A 25,974-nucleotide genomic window follows, 5' to 3' on the forward strand; every position below is an offset into this window, starting at 1 on the left:
ATTATCAACTATGATTTTATTACGTGGCAATAATGTGATACATACATATTAGATATTATTTTCAGGTTTACTTTACCGAATTTAAAAAAAAAAATGTGACATTTTGGGTCAAAGCTCCTAATTTTGAAAATCATTTTTTAAAAACAAATTGAACCTGCCAACCCTGCCAACCCTGCCAACCCTGCCCAAGGGCTGCTTTATCAATGTTGGGCGGCGGGAGAACGTCAGAAACAGCAGTCGGAAGGATACGGTGATTAAGGCCCCGACGAGACCAAATTACTGATTAGTGATTACAACGCTACGCTACATCGTGAAACACCATAACAGTTCTTCAACTTTGATTGGGTCCCACCAGTCTCATCAACACTGCTTTATCGTTTCCATCACAAAGCCCTGCCGAACCAGTCGTCATCGTCGTCGTGGTGACGGCCGGAACCCTAGAAATTCCAAATCCTAATCTGCAAATGGTGGAGGACGACCACTCAATTCCACACCACAAACACTGCGGTTTCTTGAGTGCAGTTCTCGCAATCAATCCGCCCCAAACCCTCGATTCCGGCACTCGCTGTCACATCTTCGGAGACGGATCCGAGGTCGGCTTCAGATCCGAGAACGACGTTATTTTGTCCCCGGTTGATTCCAAAGCGAAGACGTCCACTGGAGACTCGGGGGAATGCAGTAGGCGGAAGAGGAAGAGGGGAATTGGGCTGGTGCACGGGAGTATAAGCGTGGTTCGTCAGATTCACGCATTGGTAGTGCACAAATGTGTGAAAATTGTTGCGCGAGTGGTTAGAGTTTGTGGAGAAGCTAGGGCTGTGGTGCTTGTGGATGTGTATCTTCCAATTGAGTTGTGGTCCGGCTGGCAATTTCCTCGATCGGCGTCCACTGCCGGTGCTCTCTTCAGGCATTTGAGGTGCAACATTATTGCTCTTGTTTCTTCAGTTCATTTGGAAAAATGCATTGCCAATGATTTATTTTAAAATGTGGTTTTGAAATGCTTGAGTGATGGAGTGCAATTGGTTCGAAATGGATCGTAGAAACTGAGGCAAGCTCACTATGGACTGTGTGATCTCTGAATTAGCTTTCTTACTCGCAAGCCTCTTAGAGACGGAGATTTTAGGGTGGACATTCAGGCTATGTTTGCATCCCGGAAAATTTGGGGAAAAGCACCGGAAAGAAAATAGGGAGAAAGTAGAAAGAAAGAAAAAACTAAGGGAAAATAAAAAGGGATTTAGAGTGAATAAATTATTTTTATATTTTACTTTAAACTTATTTTAGTTATTTTAAGTTTTCCATATAAAGATTTGATAACTTGAAAATACATATATATGTTTAATTATATTTAATTTTCATATTCTCTATAGAAAAACCAAATATGAGAAAATTATTTTAGTTCTAACAGTTTCGCTTTCCTTAATATTTTTTAGAACCAAATATACCATTAGTTGATTGGCTCTCTTAAGAATCTAAAGAAACGGGAAAGAATATTCTGTGACTATTAATTTTCATTACTGTGAATAAGCTGTACATCAGATGTCTTAAATTGCCTTGGTGAAGACATCAGCAATCTGATCAACAGAGGGCACATGATGCACATCTATCTGTTTCTGCAAAATTTATTCTCTGATAAAATATAGATGTGGCTCCTATATCCTTAGTCTTTGCATTAAGAATAGAATTTGCAGCAAGCATCACTGTGCTTAAATTATCACAGCATATAACTAGTACTTTGGCTGGCTTGAAATGTCCTTCACAAAGCAAGGACTGTAAGGTGAGTCTCCCTTCTAATATAGAGGAATTGGCTAGAGGTGCAAAGTAGGTTTTCTCCCTTCTACTTATTTGGGTCTTCCTTTGGGAGCCCCCTTGAAATTTGTTCATGTTTGGGATGTAGTGGAGGAAAGATTTCAAAGAAGACTTGCTTTGTGGAAGAGACAGTACTTGTCAAAAGAAGGGGACTGACTTTATTAAAGAGCACTTTATCTAGCTTGCCTATCTATTTCATGTCTTTATTTGTGATCTCCAGTAAGGTGAGTCTTAGAGTGGAGAAGATTCAAATGGACTTCCTCGGGGTGGGGGGGAGAAGGGAGAGCTCCAAAGCAAGCCTCATTTTGTAAGATGATCAATTGTTGGCTAGGAAAAAAAGGAAGGGGCCTAGGAGTTAGGAAGTTATCTCTTCTAAATAAGGCCCTTCTTGGGAAGTGGTGTTGGAGATTTGCTTATGAGAATGATTTCTTTTGGAAACAAGTGGTTGTAGGGAAGTATGGAGAGGAAGAGAGGTATGTTATTCTGTAATTTCAATAGAAGGCTATGGGGTGAGTCTTTGGAAGGTGATTTGATGTGGGTGGAAGGGGATCCATGAGAGGATTGGCTTTAGGGTGGGAGATGGCAAGAGGGTGAGGTTTTGGAAAGATAGGTGGTGTGGGGAGGAACCTTTAGTTGTGACATTTCCAGAGCTACTTTCAATTGCCACTATTAAAGAAGCTTGGGTAGATCAGTTGTGGGAGTAGGCTGGGGAGACTGGTTGTTGGAAACCAGTGTTCATAAGACAGATAAATGATTGGAGTTTGGTGAGGTGGAAGGGTTGCTTAGAAGATTGTAAGGGCATGTGATCAGTGGAGGAGTAGAAGATGTTATAGTTTGGCAATTGGCAAAGGGGGGCACCTTTTCTGTCAAATCTTTCTACTATTTCTTAGAAGGTTGTTATTGAAAGGTTTTCCTACAAGCTTGGTGTGGAATCCTTGGGTGCCGATGAAAGTCAATTTCTTTGCTTAAGAAGCAGTTTGGGAAAAAATTCTAACTCTGGATTAGCTAAAAGAGAGGGGTTGGAGTCTTCCAAACAGATGTTTTTTGTGTAAGGGTGAATAGGAGTCAGCAAACCATATTTTCCTTTATTGTCCTATGGCAAGCATGTTGTGGCACCTTATTTTGGCTATATTTGATGTTTAGTGGGTGGTGCCGTTCTCAATCAAGGATGCCCTCATTAGTGTCTATTTTGGACATTATGAAAGGAGAGAAATCAAAAAGCTTTTGAAGATTCTGAACTAACAGACCGATTTTACACTCCTCCACGTACATGTTTTTGGAGTGGGTTAGGATACATATAGTCTACTTCTTTCTCCTTTTTAGATTTCATTAATTGGTTGGGCTATAAGTGAAGCGAGGGTGTTGGCATTTTGTCTCTCTCTCCTTTTTTTGGCCTTATATACATCGTGTATACTTTAGGTGCTTTTTGGGTTTTAATATAATTGCTTTACTTATCAAAAAAAAAAAAAAAAAAACACCAAGTTTCTGCAACTATATTTGCCAAACTTCTATACTCCAGCTATAGAGGATCTGGAACCGTGTATTATTTTTTAGAGTGCCAAGCAATTAAGTTTGGTCCTAGAGAGACACAACAGCAAGATTTAGACCTCCTATCATACCAATTCAATGCTCAGTTTGCATACAAAAACCAACAAGGTCTAGAGCAGTAGGTGACTTTCTGAGTAGCAAGCATAACTCCAAAGTTCTACTTAGATATCTTAAAATTCATTTAATTGCTTTCTAATTAGCCTCCAAAAGGTCCTGCATGAATTGTCACACCTTAGTAACGCTGAAAGCTATTTCAGGTCTTGAAAGAGTAACATACTGCAAGGCCCCAACTACACTTCTGTACTTCTGTGAACTTTCTATAGAGTTCACTTCTATATGGTGTAAGTTAAAGTCCACTTATCGTTGGTGCATTGACTGCTTTAGCATATTGCATCTTAGCTTGGCACAACAAATCAGTAATACAAGTATTCTCTGTAGTGTGTTTTACTTGGCTGCCTAGGAAATAATCCACAACACCAAAATCTTTTAAGGCAAACTTCTGATTCAGGCTAGTTATCAATTCTTTCACTGCCTTGGTACTAGTTCCAGAAATGAGAATATCATCTACATACACCAAAATGATGGTAGAATGTTGAGATGTTACTCAAATGAAGAGTAATTAATCTGACTTGGCTGGTTGGAAACCAAAACCAATAACAACATTGTACAGCTTTTCAAACCAACCCTTTTCACATACCATTTTAAGAATCTAAAAAAAAAGAAAAATCATTTTCTACTAAAAATGACACGCATATTGATTGGTTTAACAAACTTAACTTTTGCCAAGTTGTCATCAACAGATGTAACTAACTACAAGTCTTAACAGGTTCTGTATGGGATGCTGTTTTTGCTCTTGAATTTCATTTTTGCATGTGCGTTTAATGGCTGAAATCATCACAGTAGCAGTTTCTAGTATTTGCTTAGAATTGTGGTTTGATAATTTTTCTTGGTTATGATAGAGATAATGCTAATTTTAAAACAATGGTGCAGTTGAGGGAGTGGGCTGCTATCGTCATAGTATTTGAGGTTTTTGTGGTGTATTGCTGAGCCATGGTGCATGTTGTTTGTTAACTTTATTTGTTAGTTGATGCGAGTCATGTGACTAGATTAATCAGGGGCAAGCGGTATACTACTATTTAGTAAGTACCAAGGGATAGTGGATATTGATGTCATATAGTAATCTTTAACAAAATGAGGTGCAAGATGCAACTCAAGGCAAGACTGGCAAGTGCTTGATTGAAGTAAGACACAGGCTAAGGTGGATGTGCAATTGATAAAATGTTATAAATTCCTATGCTCTTAACATTTATCATATGCTCATACATCACTAAATATAATCCAAAATTCCAATTCAAAAACAACAAATATCAAAATTCAAACATCTAAAAAAGCAACCAACAAATATAATGCAATTATATAAATTTGACATGCACATATTCATCATATATCACTAAAACGTGATCCCAAGTTCCAATTCTAATGGATACATGAAAAAGTGATCCAAGTAAACATTTGTCTAAATTCCAAGGCTAGGTAATACCCTTGAAAATGCTTCTTATTGATTTGGGTGGAGTTCATATTTAGGTAGTCTTCTTATTGGGGATAGGTCTAGGTTTACTCTTCTCCACCGGTTTATTATGTGGGTCAGATTTCGTTGATAGAGTGAGATCTGGAACCCACCTCAGACGACCTGAAGGATGAAAAGGGCTGACCTAATGTCTTTTTATTCAAGTCTTCTGGTACACCTAAGTTCTTTGTACAACCTAAACTTGGTTCAACCATACAGAACCTACTAGAAATATCATATTATTTAGTCGCAAAAGAAAACAGAAACATATATATATACTGAATAGATGTCTGCATAAGATTCTGTCATAGCTAATATTTTTTTCTTGATAAGTCTTAAATTAAACAAATATAAAGGCGGAGGGAAGAATCAGAAGTTAGGTTATGGTGTGCGTCTGTGTTCAGTGAGTGCATGCATTTTTGTGCTTATTCCTATGATTTCATCATATTGTCTGCCTAACTGAATGTTTTTACTTTTTTTCCCACTTTTGTTTACTTGCTGGTTTGTTAGTCTTTTATGCTAATCCAGTTCAACATCATTCCCTGCAGTTGTGACTGGGAAGAGAGAAGTTCAGTGCTTGTTAATCATGAAGAGTATTATAAATACAATGATGGGGACAATAGGAGTCTGTGGAATCTCTCTGATTGTCACGTTCTTGGATGTAAGCTGCATTGCAATGCCCTAGATCCTTCCAAGAAAAAGCTATTTGAACTTCATGAAATTTTTAAGAGCTTACCTAGTGTAGCAATGAAGGGACAGCCTGATTCCTCAAGAGTAAAACCATCAGATGCCTCTTGTCAATCTGGCATTTGGGAGGTATCTGATGATGTTTTGATTAATATATTGACTGCACTTGCACCAATGGACCTTGTCAGGGTGTCTGCAACCTGTCATCATCTAAGATCCTTGGCTGCATCTATCATGCCATGCATGAAGCTCAAACTTTTTCCTCATCAGCATGCAGCAGTTGAGTGGATGTTGCAGCGTGAGCGGAATGCTGAAATCCTGCCACACCCTTTGTTCATAGATTTTTTAACTGAAGATGGGTTTGCTTTCTATATAAATACTGTCACTGGTGAAATAGTCACTGGGATGCCCCCCTTGATTAGAGATTTCCGTGGGGGGATGTTCTGTGATGAGCCTGGTTTAGGTAAGACTATAACTGCTCTCTCTCTTATTTTGAAGACTCAAGGAACATGGGCAGACCCACCAGATGGAGTACAAGTAATCTGGTGTACACATAATTCAGACCAGAGATGTGGATATTATGAGCTTACCAGTGACAATGTCAGTGTCAATAAAATGTTCTCGGGAAAAAGGATTCTTGGTCAGGTTGCTCGAAGGGGCTGGTTGTCTTTAGATAAACCTACTCCCATGGAGAATAGAAAATATTCTTCCCCTGAAAGAACCAGGTTAGTGATTCCTGGTGTGCAAATTGCAGGATCTACTGATTCATGCCCTGGTAAAGTAATAAAATCACCAACAACTGTGCGCTCTATGCCTGCAACCCGTGTAGTTCGATGCACCAGGAGCTTGAGCCGTGTCAAGAGAAATCTCGTTTATGCATATGAGGAAGCATCTGGGTTTGGTAAAGAAAGGAAGCTTAAGAAAAATTCGAGTGAAAGGAGGCAAGTAGCAAATACTCCAAGACATCTCTCTGTTGACAAGCGAGTTGGTATATCGCATGGACTGCCACACAAGTGCAAGAGGTCTGAGAAGGATTCTGAAGATCATTCTGAATGTAATGAAACTTGGATTCAGTGTGATGCTTGTCATAAGTGGCGGAGGCTTGGGGAACCAAGTGTAGCAGATGCTGCTGCAGCTTGGTTTTGTAGTATGAACTCTGATCCTTCATACCAGAGTTGTAGGGTTCCAGAAGAATCTTGGGATGATCGCCAGCCGATAACATACTTACCGGGATTTTATGCTAAAGGAACTCCTGGGGGAGAAGAGCAGAATGTATCATTTTTTACCAGTGTGCTTAAGGAGCACTATGCATTTATAAATTCTCAAACTAAGAAAGCACTAATTTGGTTAACCAAACTTTCTCCAGATAAACTTTCAGAAATGGATACTGTTGGTCTTCGACGCCCTGTCTTGGACACGCATCTAGTATCTGGTGGTGACCATGGATTCCATAAGATATTTCAAGCATTTGGTCTTGTTAGGAGAGTTGAAAAGGGAACTAGTAGATGGTATTACCCAGAAAATCTTGAGAACTTAGTTTTTGATTTGCCTGCTCTAAGAATTGCTCTATGTGAACCATTAGATTCTTTCAGGTTATATTTGTCAAGGGCAACTTTAGTTGTTGTTCCATCAAATCTTGTTGATCATTGGAAAACCCAAATCCAAAAGCATGTCAAACCCGGTCAGTTGAGAGTTTATGTCTGGACTGATCATAAAAAGCCTTGTGCACACAATCTGGCCTGGGACTACGATGTTGTTATAACTACCTTTAACAGATTAAGTGCAGAATGGAGGCCCCATAAGAGAAGTGTATTGATGCAAGTGCATTGGCTTAGAGTCATGTTAGATGAGGGTCACACGCTTGGCTCTAGTCTGAACTTGACAAACAAATTGCAAATGGCTGTTTCACTGATTGCTTCAAATCGCTGGTTGTTAACGGGAACACCAACTCCTAACACACCCAATAGTCAACTATCACATCTTCAACCCATGCTTAAGTTCCTTCATGAGGAAGGTTATGGGCAGAATCAAAAGTCATGGGAAGATGGCATTCTTAGGCCATTTGAGGCAGAGATGGAAGAGGGTCGATCACGTCTATTGCTTTTACTCCACAGATGCATGATTAGTGCTAGAAAGGCTGACTTGCAAACTATTCCTCCTTGCATCAAGAAAGTGACATTTCTCAATTTCACTGAAGAGCATGCAAAGAGTTACAATGAATTGGTAGTTACAGTGCGGCGCAATATATTAATGGCTGACTGGAATGATCCCTCTCATGTGGAAAGTTTGCTGAATCCAAAGCAATGGAAGTTTCGAATTTCGACTATTAAGAATGTTAGGCTGTCTTGCTGTGTGGCTGGACATATTAAAGTAACGGATGCTGGTGAAGATATCCAAGAAACAATGGATATTTTAGTCGAAAATGGTCTTGATACTATTTCAGATGAGTATGCTTTTATAAAATATAACCTCCTATATGGTGGTGCCTGTATGAGGTAACATTCAGCTTTTGAGGTTTTGTGTGATGTGTTTCAAATTCTGTTACGCTACATTTAGGTACTGATTTTGTTTTTATTTTTATTTTCTTCCTTTTATTTTATTTTTAGATGCAAAGAGTGGTGCCGTCTACCTGTCATTACACCATGTAGGCATCTTTTATGTCTTGATTGTGTTGCTTTGGACAGTGAAAAGTGTACTTTTCCTGGCTGTGGTAACTTATATGAGATGCAGTCTCCTGAAATATTAACCCGTCCAGAAAATCCCAACCCAAAGTGGCCTGTTCCCAAAGACCTTATTGAGTTACAGCCTTCATATAAGCAGGTAAACTAAGTACTATAAATATGTTGAATCATATCTATTTTCTTCAAATTTTCACTCCTCAAACAATGTTCTATGATTTGATATATTGTGGTTTTTATACAGGATACTTGGGATCCTGATTGGCAATCAACATCTAGCAGCAAAGTGACTTATATTGTAAAGAGACTAAAAGCTTTGCAGGAGGCTAATAGAAAGAGTGGCTACGCCATGGATGAGGACAGTGATATTAAAGACATTGATGAGCTTGTTTCTCTTTCTGAGCAAAACAATTGTAATGCACTGTTACAGCAAGATTATACCAGACTGAATGATGAAACTTCCCATATATCCCCAGAGAAAGTTCTAATATTCTCTCAGTTTCTTGAGCATATACATGTTATTGAACAGCAGGTAGCTGCAATCTGCCTTAAACTAGGGCTGACCTTAGTATGCTTTTCTTGATGCTAACTCCAATTTTTTTTTTTTCCTTTGCCAGTTAACTGTTGCTGGTATCAAATTTTCTGGAATGTATAGTCCGATGCATTCTAGCAACAAGGTACTAATATAATCCATTTTCTGTATTTCCAACTTTCTTTAAATTATTTCCAAGATTAATTCACTGTCAGTTTTTCAGATGAAGTCGCTATCCACCTTCCAGCATGATGCAGATTGTATGGCTCTTTTGATGGATGGAAGTGCAGCATTAGGCCTTGATTTGAGCTTTGTAACACATGTGTTTTTGATGGAACCAATATGGGACAGAAGGTGATAATTATTTTGAGTGCCGCAAATTGGAAATATGTTTTGAATGTCTAGGTATCGGATGGTTAGATGTTTCCAACAGAAAATGTTGCTTTTCTAATTCTGTGCTCTGGACTTTCTTATTGCTTCCTTGTCCAGCTTTGCTGGCCAAAATTAAATCACAAATACCATTCACAACTTCATTTTCTGCCACAAACTACCTGTGCTGCAAAATTTATATGACATTTAGAGTTTCCTTAGTTGGCACATTTTTACTTTCAAAGAGATTTACTGGTTTTATTGGTTTAACTTACCAGCATGGAAGAACAAGTGATCAGTCGTGCCCACCGGATGGGTGCTACTCGGCCTATTCGTGTGGAAACTTTAGCAATGCGTGGTACAATCGAAGAGCAAATGCTTGAATTTTTACAGGTATGGCTTTTGGTACTGACATGTTATTGCATTATTACCATGAAGCACTAATAAGAGAAAGACCTGTTTTTTTTTTCCTATACTCAGTTGTCTTGTTGACCTAGTTTTAATGATTCCTTAAAATTGATTGTGATATCCCTGTGAAATGGAAATTTGTGCTCTCACTGGTCGTTTCACAGGGTGGGTGGGGAGGATGATTTGGGGTTGGGGTACCAGGGCAGGAGGGTTGGAAAGGAGGTTCGTGCCAACACTAAGCAAAGTGCATTAACCATACTGACAAGATGCTTCTTCCTTGAGTTAGTTTGACTAATGTTGACATGAAATTGGGTTAGGTAGCCATGTCATACATCTAAACTAAGATTGTTTGAAAGCAGGGGTGGAGCCAGGAAAGAGGTTAAGGAGAGGGGGGGGGGGGTGGCATTTGTCCCTCCTGGTCACTGCCTGGCTCCTCCACTGTTTGAAAGCATTACATTCAAATGCTTTTTGGGAGTCTTCCTATTATCTCATTTCTCTCTCTCTGGTTTGCTATTGCCTACAAATCTTGCTGGAGCTTTTAACTTTCTGTGATTTTTGAGGATGATAATTGTCTATCCTGTTGTGGTTCACATTGTTAAAACATATCATGGAAGAGCTTTCAATGATGTTGATCCGTCCGACTAAGCTATTAAATCTTTTTTCTTGTATTCTTTTTTGAATTGGGCTAGGGTGTATAGTGGATTACACTTTGTCTTTGATTGACTTTATAGATTGGTTGTTTGTTAAGTCAGGGGAAGGCCTTTTTTTTGGCCTTCTTACTGCCTAGTTTTTTGGGCGTTGTTTGTATATTTCGTGTGTACTGTTTTTGCCACTTTTAGGCATTTCTAATGCAAACACTTATTTACCTATCAAAAAACTTGTTTTGAACCTCATTTTGGTTTTTCATTCCTTTTTTTTTTTCTGTATTTTTTGTTTGTTCCTTTGTTATGTTTCTTCATGCTTTATTCCTACTTATTTTGTAATCTTGCAGGATGCTGATGAGTGCAGAAGATTCTTGAAGGAAGAGTTTGGAAAACCTTATAGTGAAGGGGTGCGAGCTCATCGTTCATTGCATGATTTTGCTGAGAGCAATTATCTGGCTCATCTTAGCTTTGTGCGGACAAACTCTAAGATGTAAATGTATGTTCAAATTAATTTCCTAATTCATATCCAATATTCTTGTTTCTTTATTGGATTTTCATCTCTTTTATGCAGTTTAAATTTGATTTTGACATAAAACATACCTTAAGTTTTTGATTTTTGAGTTACATTTTTTCCAGACCTGCTACTTTCTTGACATGTCATTCTATAATGCTTGCTTTATTCAAGAATCAACAGATCTTTTCATGGTTAAGTTATTTTATTTTATTAGGCACCCTGCATTTGCTTTCCTTGCATGCCATGAGAATCTGGTATCCTGTTAGACCTGTAACTGCATTAATTTCAGGGGAGTTAGTGATGGTAACTAGGTATCATATGTGGTGTTTCTGAAAAATTGATTTATAATTTCTTCATTCATGTGCTGTGATTTTTCCTTGACTTTTGCATCTTGAATCTAACTGTTATATGGCTGATCAATGACTGATATTGGCAATCAGAAGATTACAAACTATGTGAACTTGTGCTTACAACTGCTAACTTACTGGTATTTAAACCACCCTCATAGGCTTTGCATCACTGTTTATTGAAAATATGAATGGTGACCACAATGGAAATTCATTGGCAAGAAGCCACAAGCAATTGGAACAGGCTGCCAATTTTCACACTTTATAATTCAGACTGGACTTTCTTTAATTTGGAACTTGAGTGTTCTTTTGTAGTATTTTGGCATAAATTTTCAAGTCTAAAGTGCTTTCCTAGTTTTTCAATTGAAAAAATGGTTGAAAAGTTGTTTATAAAGATTGCTTTACATTTGCGTACTTTCTAATTGAACATGAAAAGGCAGGCCTGACATGTAATTTTCCCAGCAACCTTTTGATTTGGATGACCTAATCAGGTTCTTGTAAAATACTCATGGGACTCTTGGTGTATGCTGTTTTGCTTGATGAAAGTGGAGCAATGGCTTGTCCTGAGTTGGAATTTTGGAGGATCATCCAATATGAAGCTACTAGGGTAAGCAAACCTTGGAATGTATACATTATAGCTTTAGTAAACTAGGGGATAACCAAAACCAAAAGTGGTCATTTTTGTTATTGCAGATGATTGAGCAGGTGCTTTCTTTCTTTTTTTCCTGCTCAATGAGCTGAGGTACTTTAGCTCCTCAAATTTGAAGGGAAATTTTGTAATGAGTGTAACTAAAGAATAATGTTGAGATGAAACCTGGAAACACAAGAAAGGGTAGGGAAAGATACTAATGCAAGGAATGTCTCATGAAAAGTTGGAGGAGCCTCATGAACAGGAGGAAACTCCAAGATGAACATGAATCAAGGAAGTTAGAAACTGATATCATTGGTAATGATTTGGTAGAAGATATGTGATGCAAAATGGCACTCAAAAGATTTTGATTATCTTTATTAGAAAAAAAAAGACTTTGATTGTCTTGCAAAGGAAGATGATGATATATTTGTAACAGAGGGTTTGAGGGAGAAGTTCTTGAGGCTCTTTTTGGGGGATTTCATGTTTCCCCTGAGTTGCATCACTTTCATGTTGTTGATGTTGAGCCCTTTTTGCCCTTGGGTGCTTGCTGTTTTCTTTCTGTTCTAATTTTATCTCTTTGTGGCTCTTCAACTGATGTGGAAAATCATAATTTGAAAATATGTGGGTGATTTGATTTAGTGTTGTTGAGTCAATGTTTTTAAATTTATGATTATATTGTATTTTAGTTTTTAGTTTTCAGGGTAGTCATTATTTGTATGACCCTTTGTTAAGGAGGGATAGAGATAGTTTCTGGGATGAGCTTGGGGCTATCATGGGGTTATGGAGTGACCTTTGGTGCATTGAAGGTAATTTTTGACATGATTAAGTTTCCAAGGGAGCATAGTAGGGGAGGTAGATTGTCCTCAACCATGAAGAGATTTTTAGAGGTCATAAAGGACCTGGAGCTAAGGGATATCCTATTGCAAAGGGGGCTCTTTCACCTGGGGTGGTAATTTGAACAATCAGTCCAAGTTGAGACTTGATCATTTCTTGGTGTTAGAAGATTGGGAAAGTCATTTCAGTGAGGTCATGCAGTGCGTCTTACTGAGACCATCATTTCCCCATTTTAATAGGGGGTGGGGGGGTTGAGGAAGGGGCCCCCTCTCTCCCGATTTATTTGTGATTGCTATGGAAGCCTTTAGTTGTCTTCTTAAGAGGGCGGTTATCTTCTGGGTTGGTGGGTGAGGGGTAGGGGTGAGGATGAGGTTCTCTCACTTATTGTTTGTCGATGACACTCTTGTCTTCTATGAGATGTCATAGGATTAGATGAGTTATTTAAGCTGGTGGTTTATGTGATTAATGGCCATTTTAGGTTTAAGAATCAATTTGGACAAAAGTGAGTTAATTCTTGTGGGGAGTGTGGATAATGTAGATGACTTCCTTGTAGTTTGGTTATAAGGTGGATGTTTTCCCTTCCTCTTATTTGGGTCTTTCTTTGGGGGCCCTTTTTAAATCTATGGCAACTTGGAATGGGGTGAAAGAGAGGTTCTGCAAAAGGCTAGCCATGTGGAAAAGACAGTATATCTCAAAAGGAGGGAGACTTACTTTGATTCGAAGCACACTTTTTAGTATATCCATCTACTTCATGTCTTTGTTTTGCATGCCAAGGCTGGTTAGATTGAGGTTACAATAGATTCAGAGAGATTTTTAATGGGGTGGTGGGGCTCTCGTGCAACACTTAGTAAGGTGGACAACTCTTTGCTTAGGTAAAAGGAATGGGGGCTTTGGGCATGAGGTGTCTTTCAATGTTGAACAAAGCTCTCCTTTGTAAATGGAGTTGGCATTTTATTGAAGAAAGGGGGGTGCTTCGAAAGAAAGTTACTAGTGGGAAGTATGGTGAAGATGAAAGGGGGTGGAGTTCTCGCGAGATGAGGGATGGACATGGTGTCGGACTATGGAAAGCCATAAGAAAGGAGTGAGTTTTTATTATCATTATCATTATTATTATTATTATTATTCAGAATTTCTTTCTAAATGGGTAATGGCCAGAAAGTGAGGTTTTGGAAGGACAAGTGGTGTGAAGATGAGCTACTAAGTGTTTCTTTCCCTTCCTTATTTGCTCCAGCTGCTTCTAAAGAGGTGTGGGTGGCGGACATGTGGAATTCAACAATTGAAGGGGATGGTTGGGCTTCATGCTTATCTAGGCCTTTTCATGATTGGGAGGTGGAAAATGTGGAGCTTTTTTTACTGAAACTTCAAGATAAAAATGGTGTATGGGGATGAGGAAGATAGAGTGGTTTGGACCGAGTTAAAGAGCGGTAAGTTTTGTCAAATCCCTCTATTCTGCTTTGGAGCCGAGTGACCCAATTTTGTTTTCAATGAGCTTCATTTAGAGTTCATGCGTGCCACCTAAGGTGGCCTTCTTTGCATGAAAGGTGACATGGGGGAAAGCCTTCACTTTGGATCAGGTCCAGAGGAGGGGGTTTTCTTTGGCAAACATATGTTTTCTTGGCCATAATGAAAAAGAATCTATTGATCATATTCTTGTCCACTCTGTGAAGACAAGGATTTTATGACAACTGCTTTTCACTCTCTTTGGAACGTCTTAGGTCCTTTCTTCTTCGGTTAGAGAGACTCTTTGGGTGGCATGGTTCTTTCTTGGGAAAAATCACAAAAAGTCTTGGAAGGTTGCCCCCTTATGCATCTATTAGACAATTTAGAAGGAAAGGAACATGATTGTTTTTTATAATGTGGAGCTTTCAATCCAAAGGATGAAAAACTTTTTTGTTTATAATTTGTGGTCTTGGTCTGGGGTGGTTATAGATGAGGGTCCATTGTCTCTATTTAGCTTTATTAATTGGGTAGGATCTAAGTGAGGGCACTCATCAGGGTAGCCTAGTTGATTAGGGTGAATACTAGGAAGTGTGGTCCCAGTAAGTGGCACATGGAGTGTTTGAATTCTGCCACTTATGATACCCTGAATTTACCAAATGTTGGTTGTTGCACAGCATTCAGCACCGCAAGGTTTGGGTCCCCATGTAGAGTCCTAAGGGCTTGGCCATGGAAGGTTCTTTTGTCATCACAAAATAAAAAATGTTTTTCGTTCTCTCCCTCTCTCTCTTGGTTGTGCCCTTTGGTAGCCTATGTATATTTTCTGTATATTTTGGGACACTTTTTTGGCGCTTCCTTTTTATATATACATTTTGTTTTTACTTATAAAAAACAAATTGTATAGATGTATCCTTTTATTATTTTCCTTTTGCATACACTCAAGAGTAGTCCTATATATATTTTGTAATCCTAAACTTACAGAAAATATAGAGGAATAATTTTTTTCTCTAAACTTTCATGGTATCAAAGTCAGGTTCTTACTAGAATTGATCCACTTGTTTTTAGTCTCAAGTACCAGATTTTCTTTTTGTTGGCTACTGGTAGGAGGATTTGATATTTGGAGTCAGCAAGGAGGGGAATTCTGGAGATTCTTCACAGAAGGTAAATGCCTCCATTACAAGCCTCATCTCATGGCACTAATGATAAACCTTCACTGCACATCACCACTCAAACTGAATGGACTGAATTTTCTTAGATGGAAAATTACTTTAATCTTGGGAATTTAGCTCAAATCTTTGTGTTGAAATCAAAGATCCATGAGGTAAAGCAAGGAGATCAATGTGTGACTAAATATTACAACATCTTGAAAGGTCTTTGTCAATAATTGGACCTATTTTATGGATTTGAATGGGCATGTGCTGTAGATAGTGTCTGTTTTAAGAAGAGGATGGAGAAAGAACGTGTAGTTGAGTTTCTTTCTGGGCCAAATAAAGAATTAGATGAAGTCTGTAGATGTTGTGGACAAATCCTTAATAAAGAACCCTTACCCTCTATCTGAGAAGTGTTTGTTGAGGTTTGAAGGAGAGAAAGCCGTAGATCAGTCATGATGGGAGGCTCTTCTTCAACCATCGTCACAGGGAACTCAACACTTGCTTCTGCTACAACTGAAGCTGCCAATTTTGCTGGTTAAGGGAGCCCAAAGAAGATAGGGCCCAAAGGGAAGATATGGTGTGATTATTGTAACAAACCATGGCACACTAGAGACACCTGTTAGAAGCTGCATGGGAAGGCACAAAATTGGAAGAACATCGGTAGATTTCATGAGAGAAATGGCCAAGGCATGCAAGCTGCAACTGAGAGTCTAGTAACCATACTTGAAGCATCTCTATTCTGTAAAGAGCAGTTGGAACACCTGTATAGGTTATTTAATCCGTCTCCATCTTCTAACTCTTTACAATCCTATTCTTTAGCATAAACAGGTAATTCTCCCAGTGCTTTAAATGTTCATTCTGGAAATTTTACACCATGGATCATAGATTTTGGTGCTTCTAATTATATGACAAGCTTGTCAAACTTGTTTTCTACATATTCTCCTTCTCTAGGTAACCAGAAAATCAAAATTGTGGATGAATTTTTTTCATCCTTTGCAGGGAAGGGTTCAGTCCCTATTTCAAAAATCTAACTTTAGAATTTGTCCTTCATGTCCCTAAACTTTCATGCATTTTTCTTTCTATTAGTAAACTAACTGTTGGAATCCGTGCAACAATTAATAGTGAAAAATAGAAAAAAACAAGAAAGAAGAACACAAAGATTTAACGTGGTTCAGCTAATTGTCTACATCCACGGAAACAAGGAAAGAGGATTTTCACTATGTTAAAATTAGGGTTACATAAAAGGGTATTTATACTAACCCTTAGGAATGAAATTCCAAAAATAGCCCTGAACCGTACTGCAGGGGGCAATCCCCCCAACCTATCGTTCGCCCCACAACAAAAAAGCACAAACCTGAATGGCAAATGTCGGAGCAAAGTGGAGCGACGGCATTTGCCCCTTTTTCTCCATATGTCTTTTCGCTCAAATATGAGCCACATACTACAACACTAACACAAGACATGAGTTGTGTTGCCAAATTTTTTACATCTTCCAATGAATTTTAAGCCCTATGCCTGGGGAGGACAATTGATAGTGCTAAGGAAATTGATAGACTTTTATTTCCTTATTGAGGATCCTATTAAGAGTAGACAAGCTCAACTTGCGAGTAATAATGTTTTTTTTTTCCTTCTGTTGAACATCAAATAATGTTATGGTATCGTAGATTAGGTCATCCTAGCTGTTCATATAAAACAATTATTTCCATCTCTGTTTAAGAATAAAAATCCTTTAATGTTTCAATGTGAAGCATGCCAATTATCTAAACATCATTGTGTCTACTTTCCTACATGACCTTATAAAGAATCTAAACCTTTCATGTTGATACATAGTGATATTTGAGGACCCTCATGTGTGATGACCTTGATCTAACTAGAACTAGGTGGCTTATTACTTTTGTAGATGACCACACTAGAGTTTGTTGGATTTATTGTTGAAGAAAAAATCAAAAGTAAAAAAGGTTTTTAAAATTTTCTAGGCTATGATAAAAACACATTTTCAAACTCAAATTCAAGTACTTTGGACCTATGATGGAAAGGAATATTTTATTTCTATTCTTGGAGATTCATCTACTCGAAAATGGGATCATACATTGGTCTAGTTGTTTTGATACCCCATAACAAAGTAAAATGCTACCAATATTAACTTGTTACTGGAGCTGGGCATACCTGCTGCTTACTACACTACAATATTCCCCAAGCTACTTGACTAATTTGCTAAAAACTACTAATATTGTTTACCTAATATGCTGATGATTAAATTCACTATTTACTCTTCATTACTTCCTTATGCATACAAAGAACAACTGAAATAGAAGGAAGTTGCTGCTTTATTGTTAATATTTTTTGTATCAATAAAACCCTAGATGAAGGAATACGGATGAATGGGGAAATGCGATTGTTGTTTCCAACCCAAATAGTTGGTCCTCTAATGGGTTTGTTGATCAAGTGGATGACAAAGCTTATTTGGATGTTAGCTGTTGAGTGATGGTTCAGCCTAGGTTTTTTAGTCTCAACCTATTCATTTTCTAGGATAATGTTAATTTAGTGGGTGTTTGATAAAACTTAATACTTATTACTTAATGGTTTAAGTTGACTTTTAAGTTAAATTGTTCTTAAGTTGTTAATTTAAAATTTATTACTTATTTTTTTACTTTAAGCATTAAGATTGTTTGGTAAAATTAACTTAAAATTTATTTAAAGTTATCAAATTGACATATTTACCCTCGTTAGTTGTAATTAATGCTTATTATCATTAATTTGAACTAAAATTTATTTCATTAATCTTAAGTAATATTTTTTTTTATTAAACATTTATATTTAAAAGTATTTTAGATATATAAGATAACCATAAAATTTACTATAAAAATGAATCATTGATGTAAAGTCATAATTGTTAAATATTTTCTCATTAGATGTGGGCAAATAAGACAAAAAAGATTTGGGATCAAGAAGTTAACTATCTTATGTTTTTTTATTGGAAAAAATAAGTTGACTATTTTGACTTAATACTTAAAAGTTATTTTTAACTTTAAGTTGTAATATTTAGTTATTTTACAAAACATGTTTAATTTACTTAATAACTTAAATTAAGTTATTAAGCCACTTTAAGTCATTAAGTAGATATACCAAACAACCTCTTAGTCTTTATAGAGGCTTGCTATTATTTATTTATTTATTTATTTATTTTTAAATCCTTGTGGGTATTTATTGGACAAAAGGTACAAAAGTAGGCTGGCTATGTTGAAGGGACAATACTTATTTAGGGTTGGTTGATTAATGCTTATCAATAGTACTTGTTCCAGTTTATCTATTTAGTTCATGTTGCCTTTTGTTTTTCCCAGATGCTGAGTGTTTGACTGGAGAAGCTTCATTAGGATTTACTCTAGGTGTTGGAAATTTAGAGAGGAAATTTTATTTAGTGAAGTGGCCAATGGTGTGTTATGACAGGGTCAAAGACAGGTTGACCAACTAGGCTTTATAGAGCAAATAGATGTGGAAATTTGTAGTTGGGTAGGAAAGTTTTTGTGTGTGCGCATAAAAACTCAATTTGTCCAGTGGTTTATGGGGGTGGCATTATTGGATGGGGGAAATTGTTTGGTTTTTTATACAAGGGAGGGGCTTCTGAGGTTTTTGTGCAAAAGCCATTAGAATAGAAGAGGATGGCTGGCATTCCATTTGAGCCTGAGTAACTTTGTTGGTGATGGCTGTAGGATCAATTGTGGTATGATGCATGGTGTGGAGAGTTTTATTTTGAGGACTTTTTTCAGATTTGTCTTTTCCTAGCTGCTCATAAGAATGCAAGAGTGGCTGAGTTTTGGGAGGGGGTGGAGAAGGGGACATTGTAGTTCAATATTTTGGAGGTACTCAGAGGATCGGAAGTGGAGATGATTAGTCTTTTCTGCAGGTTATGCAGAGTTTGTTGATAGATTGCTGCAGTGGCATTCTAAGACCTGATGCTTATCTGTGAGTCCTACTGATAAGCATGGAATTTAGGCCTTCAATAGGTTTCCTGTTGAGGAGGTACTGGAATCCCAGGCCTCTTCCAGAGTTGGCTTCCTAGTTTGGGAGGCAGTTTGGGTGAAATACTCATGATCAACCTGACTTAAGAGGTGGGAGTGGACTTTAGAAAATTGGTTCAGTTTATGTAAAACAGTGAAGAAGTGGGTCAACCATCTATAAAATTGTGAATTGTCTTGTCATTTACGGCTTTCTTGTTCTCTTTGTTATTGGGGTCTGTTGAGTCTTTTCACTTTAAGGCTTGGACTGTCCAGACCTAAGAATGAACGACCTGTTTCTCACATTATCATTGGAGTAGTAGAGTTGTTCTTGGGGTGTTAACTTAAGCTGTTCATTAGCTTTTTTTCCTTTTTTTTTTTTTGCCTTTCTCTGCACATTTTTTGGGGTTTGGATGTGCCCCCTTTTTTCTTGGGAGCTATTTTTTAATGTACTTTTTTATCTGCCTATTGAAAAAGTTATATTGTAAATTGTCTTTTATGATCTCGGCTACAACTTGATAAAATTCTCATGTCATTGATCTCTCTTCTGTCCTGTTGATGCCTTTTGCTACAGAATTGAGCCTTTCAGTTGAATTGAATGAAGTTCATTTTTAAAGAAATATTGGTAAATGATTTCTTGAATTAATTTATGTACAGGCGCAGCATCGACAGTTGGGGATCCAGACAGCTGTTCGCAGTCAGGAGCAGCAGTCCTCGGTTTTGGTATATAGGCTCAAGCAGGCATCTTCCCAAAGGAGATATCATAATTTCATTTTCAAGGATTATTATGACTTATCATTTTGTTGAGATGGTTCTCGCTTATGCTAATTTTCTGCTTATCATTTGCCAAGCTAATTGTACCCTGTGAATTTCTCCTTGTTTTTGTCTTTTTTGTCTTTTTTTTTCTGTTGTAGGCTTAATCCTTTTCCAAGGAGGGTTGCGAGATGGGTCCAGGAGGGCGCAACAATGCAAACCAACTCCGAATGTAATTGATATTGAACCCAGCAGCCTGCTTATGGAATTAATAATCTATTGATCCAAGACTTCCCTCATTTCTTTTTTACATTCTTGGTTTAGGCTTGTATCTAATAAACATCCAACACTGTCCAGATTAATAGTAGCATCCAGCTGATTGAAGGTTTGATGTGAGGTCAATTTGAAAATGTACAAAGAAATGGAACCATTCAGTTCTGTTCTTCGTTGCATCTGAAACTACAAATCCATCTCTTTAAGTGTTTTAGGTTAACTTTTCTCTTACCTGTTACCATGTGTATAACTCAGGTTCTATGGCTTTATACTTCAATCTCATTGGTTTATGCTGCAGATGGGATTCCAATGCTTTGTACCTTCGCCCATCCTTTTTAAATTGATCCCATTTGTTTGCTTATTAATGTCATTTCTTTGTATCTTTAGTCAATGATTCAAATTCTATACTAGTTTTTTAACAGGCCAGATTTGAAGAGAGGTAAATGCTGATTCAGGACTCGGTTTTTGGCTACTAGTTTATTTGATTGTGACAACTGAGTTGTTCCAAAACTTTTGATATCATTAGGGGCTCGTCCATTTTCTTAAACCAAATAAGTTAATCTTCTATTAAGAAGATGAAGTCAACGTTAAAAAATGTGGGAATGAAAGGAATAAAACAACACTTGCCACTCAAGGGGCACTTGTCATGTTAAGGCAAGACGATCTACAACCAACACCCTAACTGTCAATGGGGAATTGACCATTGGCAAGGGCAGATCTTTGAATAGGAAAAAAAATAAATTGGATCTATAAGGTCTCAAATGAATTGGCTTATTCGAAAAAGCCTTGAAAGATCTATCTTGTGTCATGTGCTGCATTGTTCTTCTCCATAAGAATTCTGAATCATTCTCTTGAAACTCATCTTTTTCATCATAAATGATCTGCTTGTCTAGAAAAGATTTGACCCAATAGGGAAATCCCAATTCATTGGCCCTTTCAATACAATTTAATAGAAAGCCTTAAGGGTGTCATATTTTAGGATGATGTCGGGGACGATGATGACCAAATTTTTATATGATGGAATACATATTAAATGTGATTTGATATCATTCTCCACTCCTACACAATGGTGGTGGCATCTAAAGCAATGAGATGAAAATTAAATATGATTTGACTTCATTCTCATAATTACAATTTTCTTATGACCTTACATTCAAATCAAAGAAACCATAATCATTTTCTAGTGAGGTAGGGGTAACTTAGGTTGCTCCATAAGTAAGACATGGTTAGACACCAAATTCACCCAATCCCAGGCTCCTTATAAAAACCCACAACAACCAAACTCCCGAAGGACAACAAGGTGGAAGTTCTTCTCATGCTTTCTAATTCATTCTTGTTATAATTATTATTTACAACTTCATGATCACATTTGGAAAGGGGTTGGCCAAATCGGCCTCCCCACTCTAACCGGTCGGTCCCTATTCATATTGAAGAAAGACGTAAGACCAACTACATAGATATTTACCATAATAAAAGAAATGAAAGGGACGTGATTTCAAATCAAATTATTTTAGGTCCGTTTCATAATTGTTTTCAAAAATAATTTTTTTAAATTGTTTTCTAATTTTTATAAAATGAAAATTTATTTAAAATTTTAAAATATTTTTAACATATTTTTTTCTTTTTTTAAATATATTTTAAACATAATTTTTATATATAATATTTTTTTTAATTATTCTTTGTATAATTAATTTTTAAAACAATTTGTATAAAACAAATGAAAACAATAAAAAACGATTAAAAAAATGTTTTTTAAAAACACCTTATTTTTTGTTCTTAAATAACAGAAAACAAAAAAACAGTTTTTAATTATCAAATGTGTTTTTTTTTTTTTTTTTTTGAAGGGAATAAAAACTATTTTAAAAACAATTTGAAACAATATAATAATAAAAAATTGATTTTTAAAAAATTTAAGTCTTAAAATAGACTTAAAACCAATATAAGAATGAAATAGAGACAAATTTTAGAGTTTACGAATATATGGTCTTCTCTTTTATTTTTTTAAATAAGTTTTTTTCTTAAATAGTAAAAAATCCATACCAAGCAACCAAAAATTGAAATTTCTTTTAGAAATGAAAATATGATTGAAAATGACATAATTAACATTTAAGACAATAATTTCTTCTGCAATCCCCAAATCAAACCCATTTTGAGTGGACAATCATTTTCGAATGGTGTTACTCTTGTAAACGACTTCTCCAATTCATTTATTTAGATGGGTTGTCGGATCTATTTGTCAACCAAACCCACCCAAACCGGTATTTTTCCGGATTTTGGTAGGAAACTTTGAGTGTGTTTTTGTTACGAGGGATTTTCACTGGGTCTTGGACTCTCTCTCCGAATTCTTGTACGTTTGAACAAACTTCAAGAAGCGTAGCAGGTCAGTTTGCCTCTTTTTGTTTCTGGAAAAGAAAAAAAAAAAGAAATCCAGGAAAATTTTCCTCAGTTTTCCCAGCTACCAAACAGAGGTTTAGTATAACTCTTTGTTTGACATTGACAGGACAATCATCTAGGGTTTAATTTTGTGATTTTTTGGGTTCAATTTGACTTGTACTTGATTCATTTTTTATTGGGTGTTCATGAATTGTTACTTTTGATCGAACAAATGCAGTAGTTTACGTGGGTTTTGACATTTGAATTTCAGTTCTCAATCTCCTGTTCAGAATGACTGTTCTTTGACCACATCTACATATAGTGTTATATGGTTTGTCTGATATTGAAAATCAAGATATTGTTCTTATGATCTTAAAGAAAACTATTGATAGATGTGCATATGCATATCAACTCCATTATTTATCATTTCTCCCAAAAGCACACAAGTCCAGACCTTTCTTCTAGAAAAAGTCTTCTTCTTAGCTTTAGATTGGAAGGGACTATGGTTCTCCTTTTTAGGCTATTTATATGCATATGCACATCCAGTGCTGTTACTGGCTTTATGTTATGGCATTGTCATGTTCTTTTCACTTGCGGAGGTTTCGGGTTATGGAACAGAGAAGATTGTGTGATTTTTATCATGTATATCATGACAATGTTCTTAGTGTATCAATATGTGATCAACTAGTGAAGCAGAGACTGTCATTGTTGGTTGTGGATGAGCTGTTTAACCTCAAAGATGTGCCAAGGGATTATAACATGTGTCAGGTATTTTGAAAATCTTTTGATAGGAAGAAAAAAAGGTTAAAAAGCTTCTAACAGAAAGGGAGCACAATTCAAATACAATGTATATATAGAATGTCAAAGGGCGAAAATTAAAAATAAGAAAAGAAAAGAAAAGAAACAAGGGCTCTAAATCCTGGCACCTACCTCAACCATCGATGAATTCCAACAAAGAAAGATTATCAAACCCTAAGGAAACACATGATTAATCAAATAGGGTTTTGAGCAACTGCTCTTTTAGTGACTCACTAGTATTCTCCTTCCTTTAAAACCCTTGCATTATGCTTTCTCCAAATGCATCAAAACAAATAAAGAGAAATCATTCTCCACACCTTCCTACACCGCTATCCCACCCCTCTACCATGCAATGCAATAGTAACTCTTGATGACCATTGAAAGGCCCACTAAATCCTAAATAAAGAGAACAAAATATACCATAGCAAAAGAGCTTTCCCATGGTGGACAAGAATTTGCTTTGCTGACTCCTCTCTAACCTCGCATAAACAATATTTGTTAATCAAAGTCTATACTCTAATGGTCTGGTTTGCTTTTAGGATTTCTCCATAACAACTTCCCAGGTGAAGAAGCAGTGTTAGTGGAGCACACAGAAGTTCTAGGCTGGAAATCTCCTAATCATTTCCGATTGCTTTCCACAGCCCAACTCCAAATGTCTCCCAAAGCTCCCTCTATCATTGTTCACAATCAACTCTCTGAATTTACTGTAGATAACCATCTCCAATGGCTCTTCTGCTTGAATGAACTTCACAACTATTTGCAAGCAAAGGTCTGCCCATTTGCACCTTCTTAGTTCTAGTCCCCAGTACTTCTATCCCTAAGTACAGTATACCACTTCACAAGATTATCATTTTTCCTTTATAAGTCCAATCACCTCACAGAAAGTTTCTTTGGATCTTCTCTAAACAGATCCTGACCATCCTAGGGATAAAAAATGAGGACATCCAGGAGACTGAAAACTGGAAAGGATGCTTTTGAAATTGAATTTATATGCTACATTTTCTTTTCAAATGAGAAGGTCAAATACTATGATCAAATATGATAGAACTTTTGTATTTTGGGATCTCAAGGAAGGCCATGGATACCCCATTCCCCACGCTCATCCTCCCAAGGGAAAATCATGAGGGAATAAATATACAAACCCTGATTTGTAGGGAAGGAGTTCAGGAACAAGGTGGGAACTGCTGTGGAACATGCAACAAACTTTCATTTTTCATATCCATTTCAGATATATGCATTTGAAATCTGATGATACTTCATATTTCTACATTAATTTTAAATGTGCTAGCTTGTGAAATTGTTGGAGCAGTTTGTCTTACTGAATACTGTTGAGCATTGTACCAGAATTTTCAGTTAACATCCTCAGTATCATGCAGGAAATGGGATTCTGGGCACTACTGGAAGGCTTTCTTCTTTTTGCAAATGCACTAGCTATACTAAATGAGGACCGCTTCCTTTCTCCAAGAGGATGGAGCTTTGATGAATTTTCAGGAGGAAGAAGAAAGTCACTAAAGGGGCAGCTTGTAGGCCTCATTTATGCAGTACAGTATATGAGGGTTCCCCTTATACTTCTCAACATCATCACTATTATTGTAAAGTTGGTGACTGGGTGATGTCCCACTGGGTAAGAAATAGACCAGGGATTGGCCTTGATTTTTATCTTGTTTGGGAGGCATCAGATCAACTATGGAGTTTTTTTGTTTGTTCATTTAGTGTAGCAGTGACAATGTAATTCAAAATTTATGTGGACGAAGTTTCCAGAGTTTATACTTTGTTCAAGGCCTGCTGGATTATTCTATACTTTGTTCAAGGCCTGAGGTCATTTGCAGGTAACATTTGTCAAGATCGAAATGTTTTCCTATGAGAGAATAAGATCAAACTTCAAGAAAATAAAAGGTACTCATAATCCTAAATATTTGCATTATCATATTTATGATATGTTTATTTCTCTGTTCTGAGTTTCTGAGTTATAATTCGCCTGAAAGAGTTGGTTGCTGACATTCAGTTGTTGCTTTGATGGAATGTATAATGCATCAAATGAAACTTTGGGCGTAGAAAGTGCTCCCCAGATGTAGCACTGGAGAAGCACAAAGAGGCATGACAAAATTATGAATTCCTGGTTCCCAAAATTCCATGGTCCCAGTAATGAATTTGAAATTACCCTAGTGAATTTTTGGAAGTTTTTTCGGTTTTCCTTGATGACTTGAGTAGTTTGTACCAGGAGTAATCAAATGACTGAGATTTTCTAGCTCTTGATGCAAGTCAAAAAATGGCCTTGATTTTGTAGCTCTCATTGCATTATTTTGGTGGCTGGGATGAAGATACCGTAAGCTTTTCCTGGAACTTGGTCAATATGCCTTCATACCATTATCTTGTCTGCGTTATGGTAGGAGTCTTTAGTTGACTCTTTTGGTTCATCTGAGAATCTATTAGTTATAACTCTTTTCCAGTTTGAATTACTCCTGCTTGGTACTACACCCCTTGTGCTTGATGACCTAGACAAACCCACGCTTGGTTGCATTATAACCCCATTGAACAGCAGTCCTTACAGGGTTATTAAAGGTCCTGATCGATGAAGGATTTTCTGTTTCTTGTTCCTGAGAACCGAAGGGCAACAGTACCAAAGAATTTG

General features: G+C 36.9%; 1 protein-coding gene and 1 non-coding gene across 7 annotated transcripts; both read left to right on the top strand.

Moving 5' to 3' along the window:
- Window positions 1-165: 165 nt before the first annotated feature.
- On the top strand, window positions 166-20,336 carry LOC100254946 (F-box protein At3g54460). 6 transcript variants are annotated; one of them, XR_002029220.2, is made up of 11 exons: window positions 188-913; window positions 5,467-8,100; window positions 8,212-8,425; window positions 8,528-8,815; window positions 8,901-8,960; window positions 9,039-9,169; window positions 9,463-9,577; window positions 10,584-10,732; window positions 11,589-11,704; window positions 15,104-15,160; window positions 19,803-20,336. XR_002029220.2 is itself a non-coding variant. In XM_010647305.3 (9 exons), exons 1-8 carry the CDS (start codon window positions 465-467, stop codon window positions 10,728-10,730), a joined length of 4,038 nt encoding a protein of 1,345 aa, XP_010645607.1. In that variant the 5' UTR covers window positions 166-464; the 3' UTR covers window positions 10,731-10,732; window positions 19,803-20,336. The 6 variants fall into 6 exon arrangements, 2 of the variants coding, with proteins under 2 accessions (XP_010645607.1, XP_019073334.1); XR_784864.3 differs by lacking the exon at window positions 15,104-15,160 and adding an exon at window positions 15,581-15,978; XR_009467292.1 differs by lacking the exon at window positions 15,104-15,160 and having other exon boundaries at window positions 11,560-11,704.
- A 1,936-nt stretch (window positions 20,337-22,272) lies between these two features.
- On the top strand, window positions 22,273-25,271 carry LOC100258351 (uncharacterized). Its single transcript, XR_009467224.1, has 2 exons — window positions 22,273-22,551; window positions 24,719-25,271. It is a non-coding gene; the product is annotated as an uncharacterized LOC100258351 (transcript).
- The last annotated feature ends 703 nt before the right edge of the window (window positions 25,272-25,974 follow it).

This window comes from Vitis vinifera, chromosome 13 (genome assembly GCF_030704535.1).
Source record: "Vitis vinifera cultivar Pinot Noir 40024 chromosome 13, ASM3070453v1".
Classification (NCBI taxonomy): domain Eukaryota; kingdom Viridiplantae; phylum Streptophyta; class Magnoliopsida; order Vitales; family Vitaceae; genus Vitis; species Vitis vinifera.

Bases quoted from the DNA above. Each gene is read 5' to 3' on its own strand.
- LOC100254946 (XM_010647305.3), top strand. From the start codon at position 465: ATGGTGGAGGACGACCACTCAATTCCACACCACAAACACTGCGGTTTC. The intron at 8,101-8,211 runs GTAACATTCAGC...TTTTATTTTTAG, and splicing joins TATGGTGGTGCCTGTATGAG to ATGCAAAGAGTGGTGCCGTC. The intron at 8,426-8,527 runs GTAAACTAAGTA...GTTTTTATACAG, and splicing joins TACAGCCTTCATATAAGCAG to GATACTTGGGATCCTGATTG.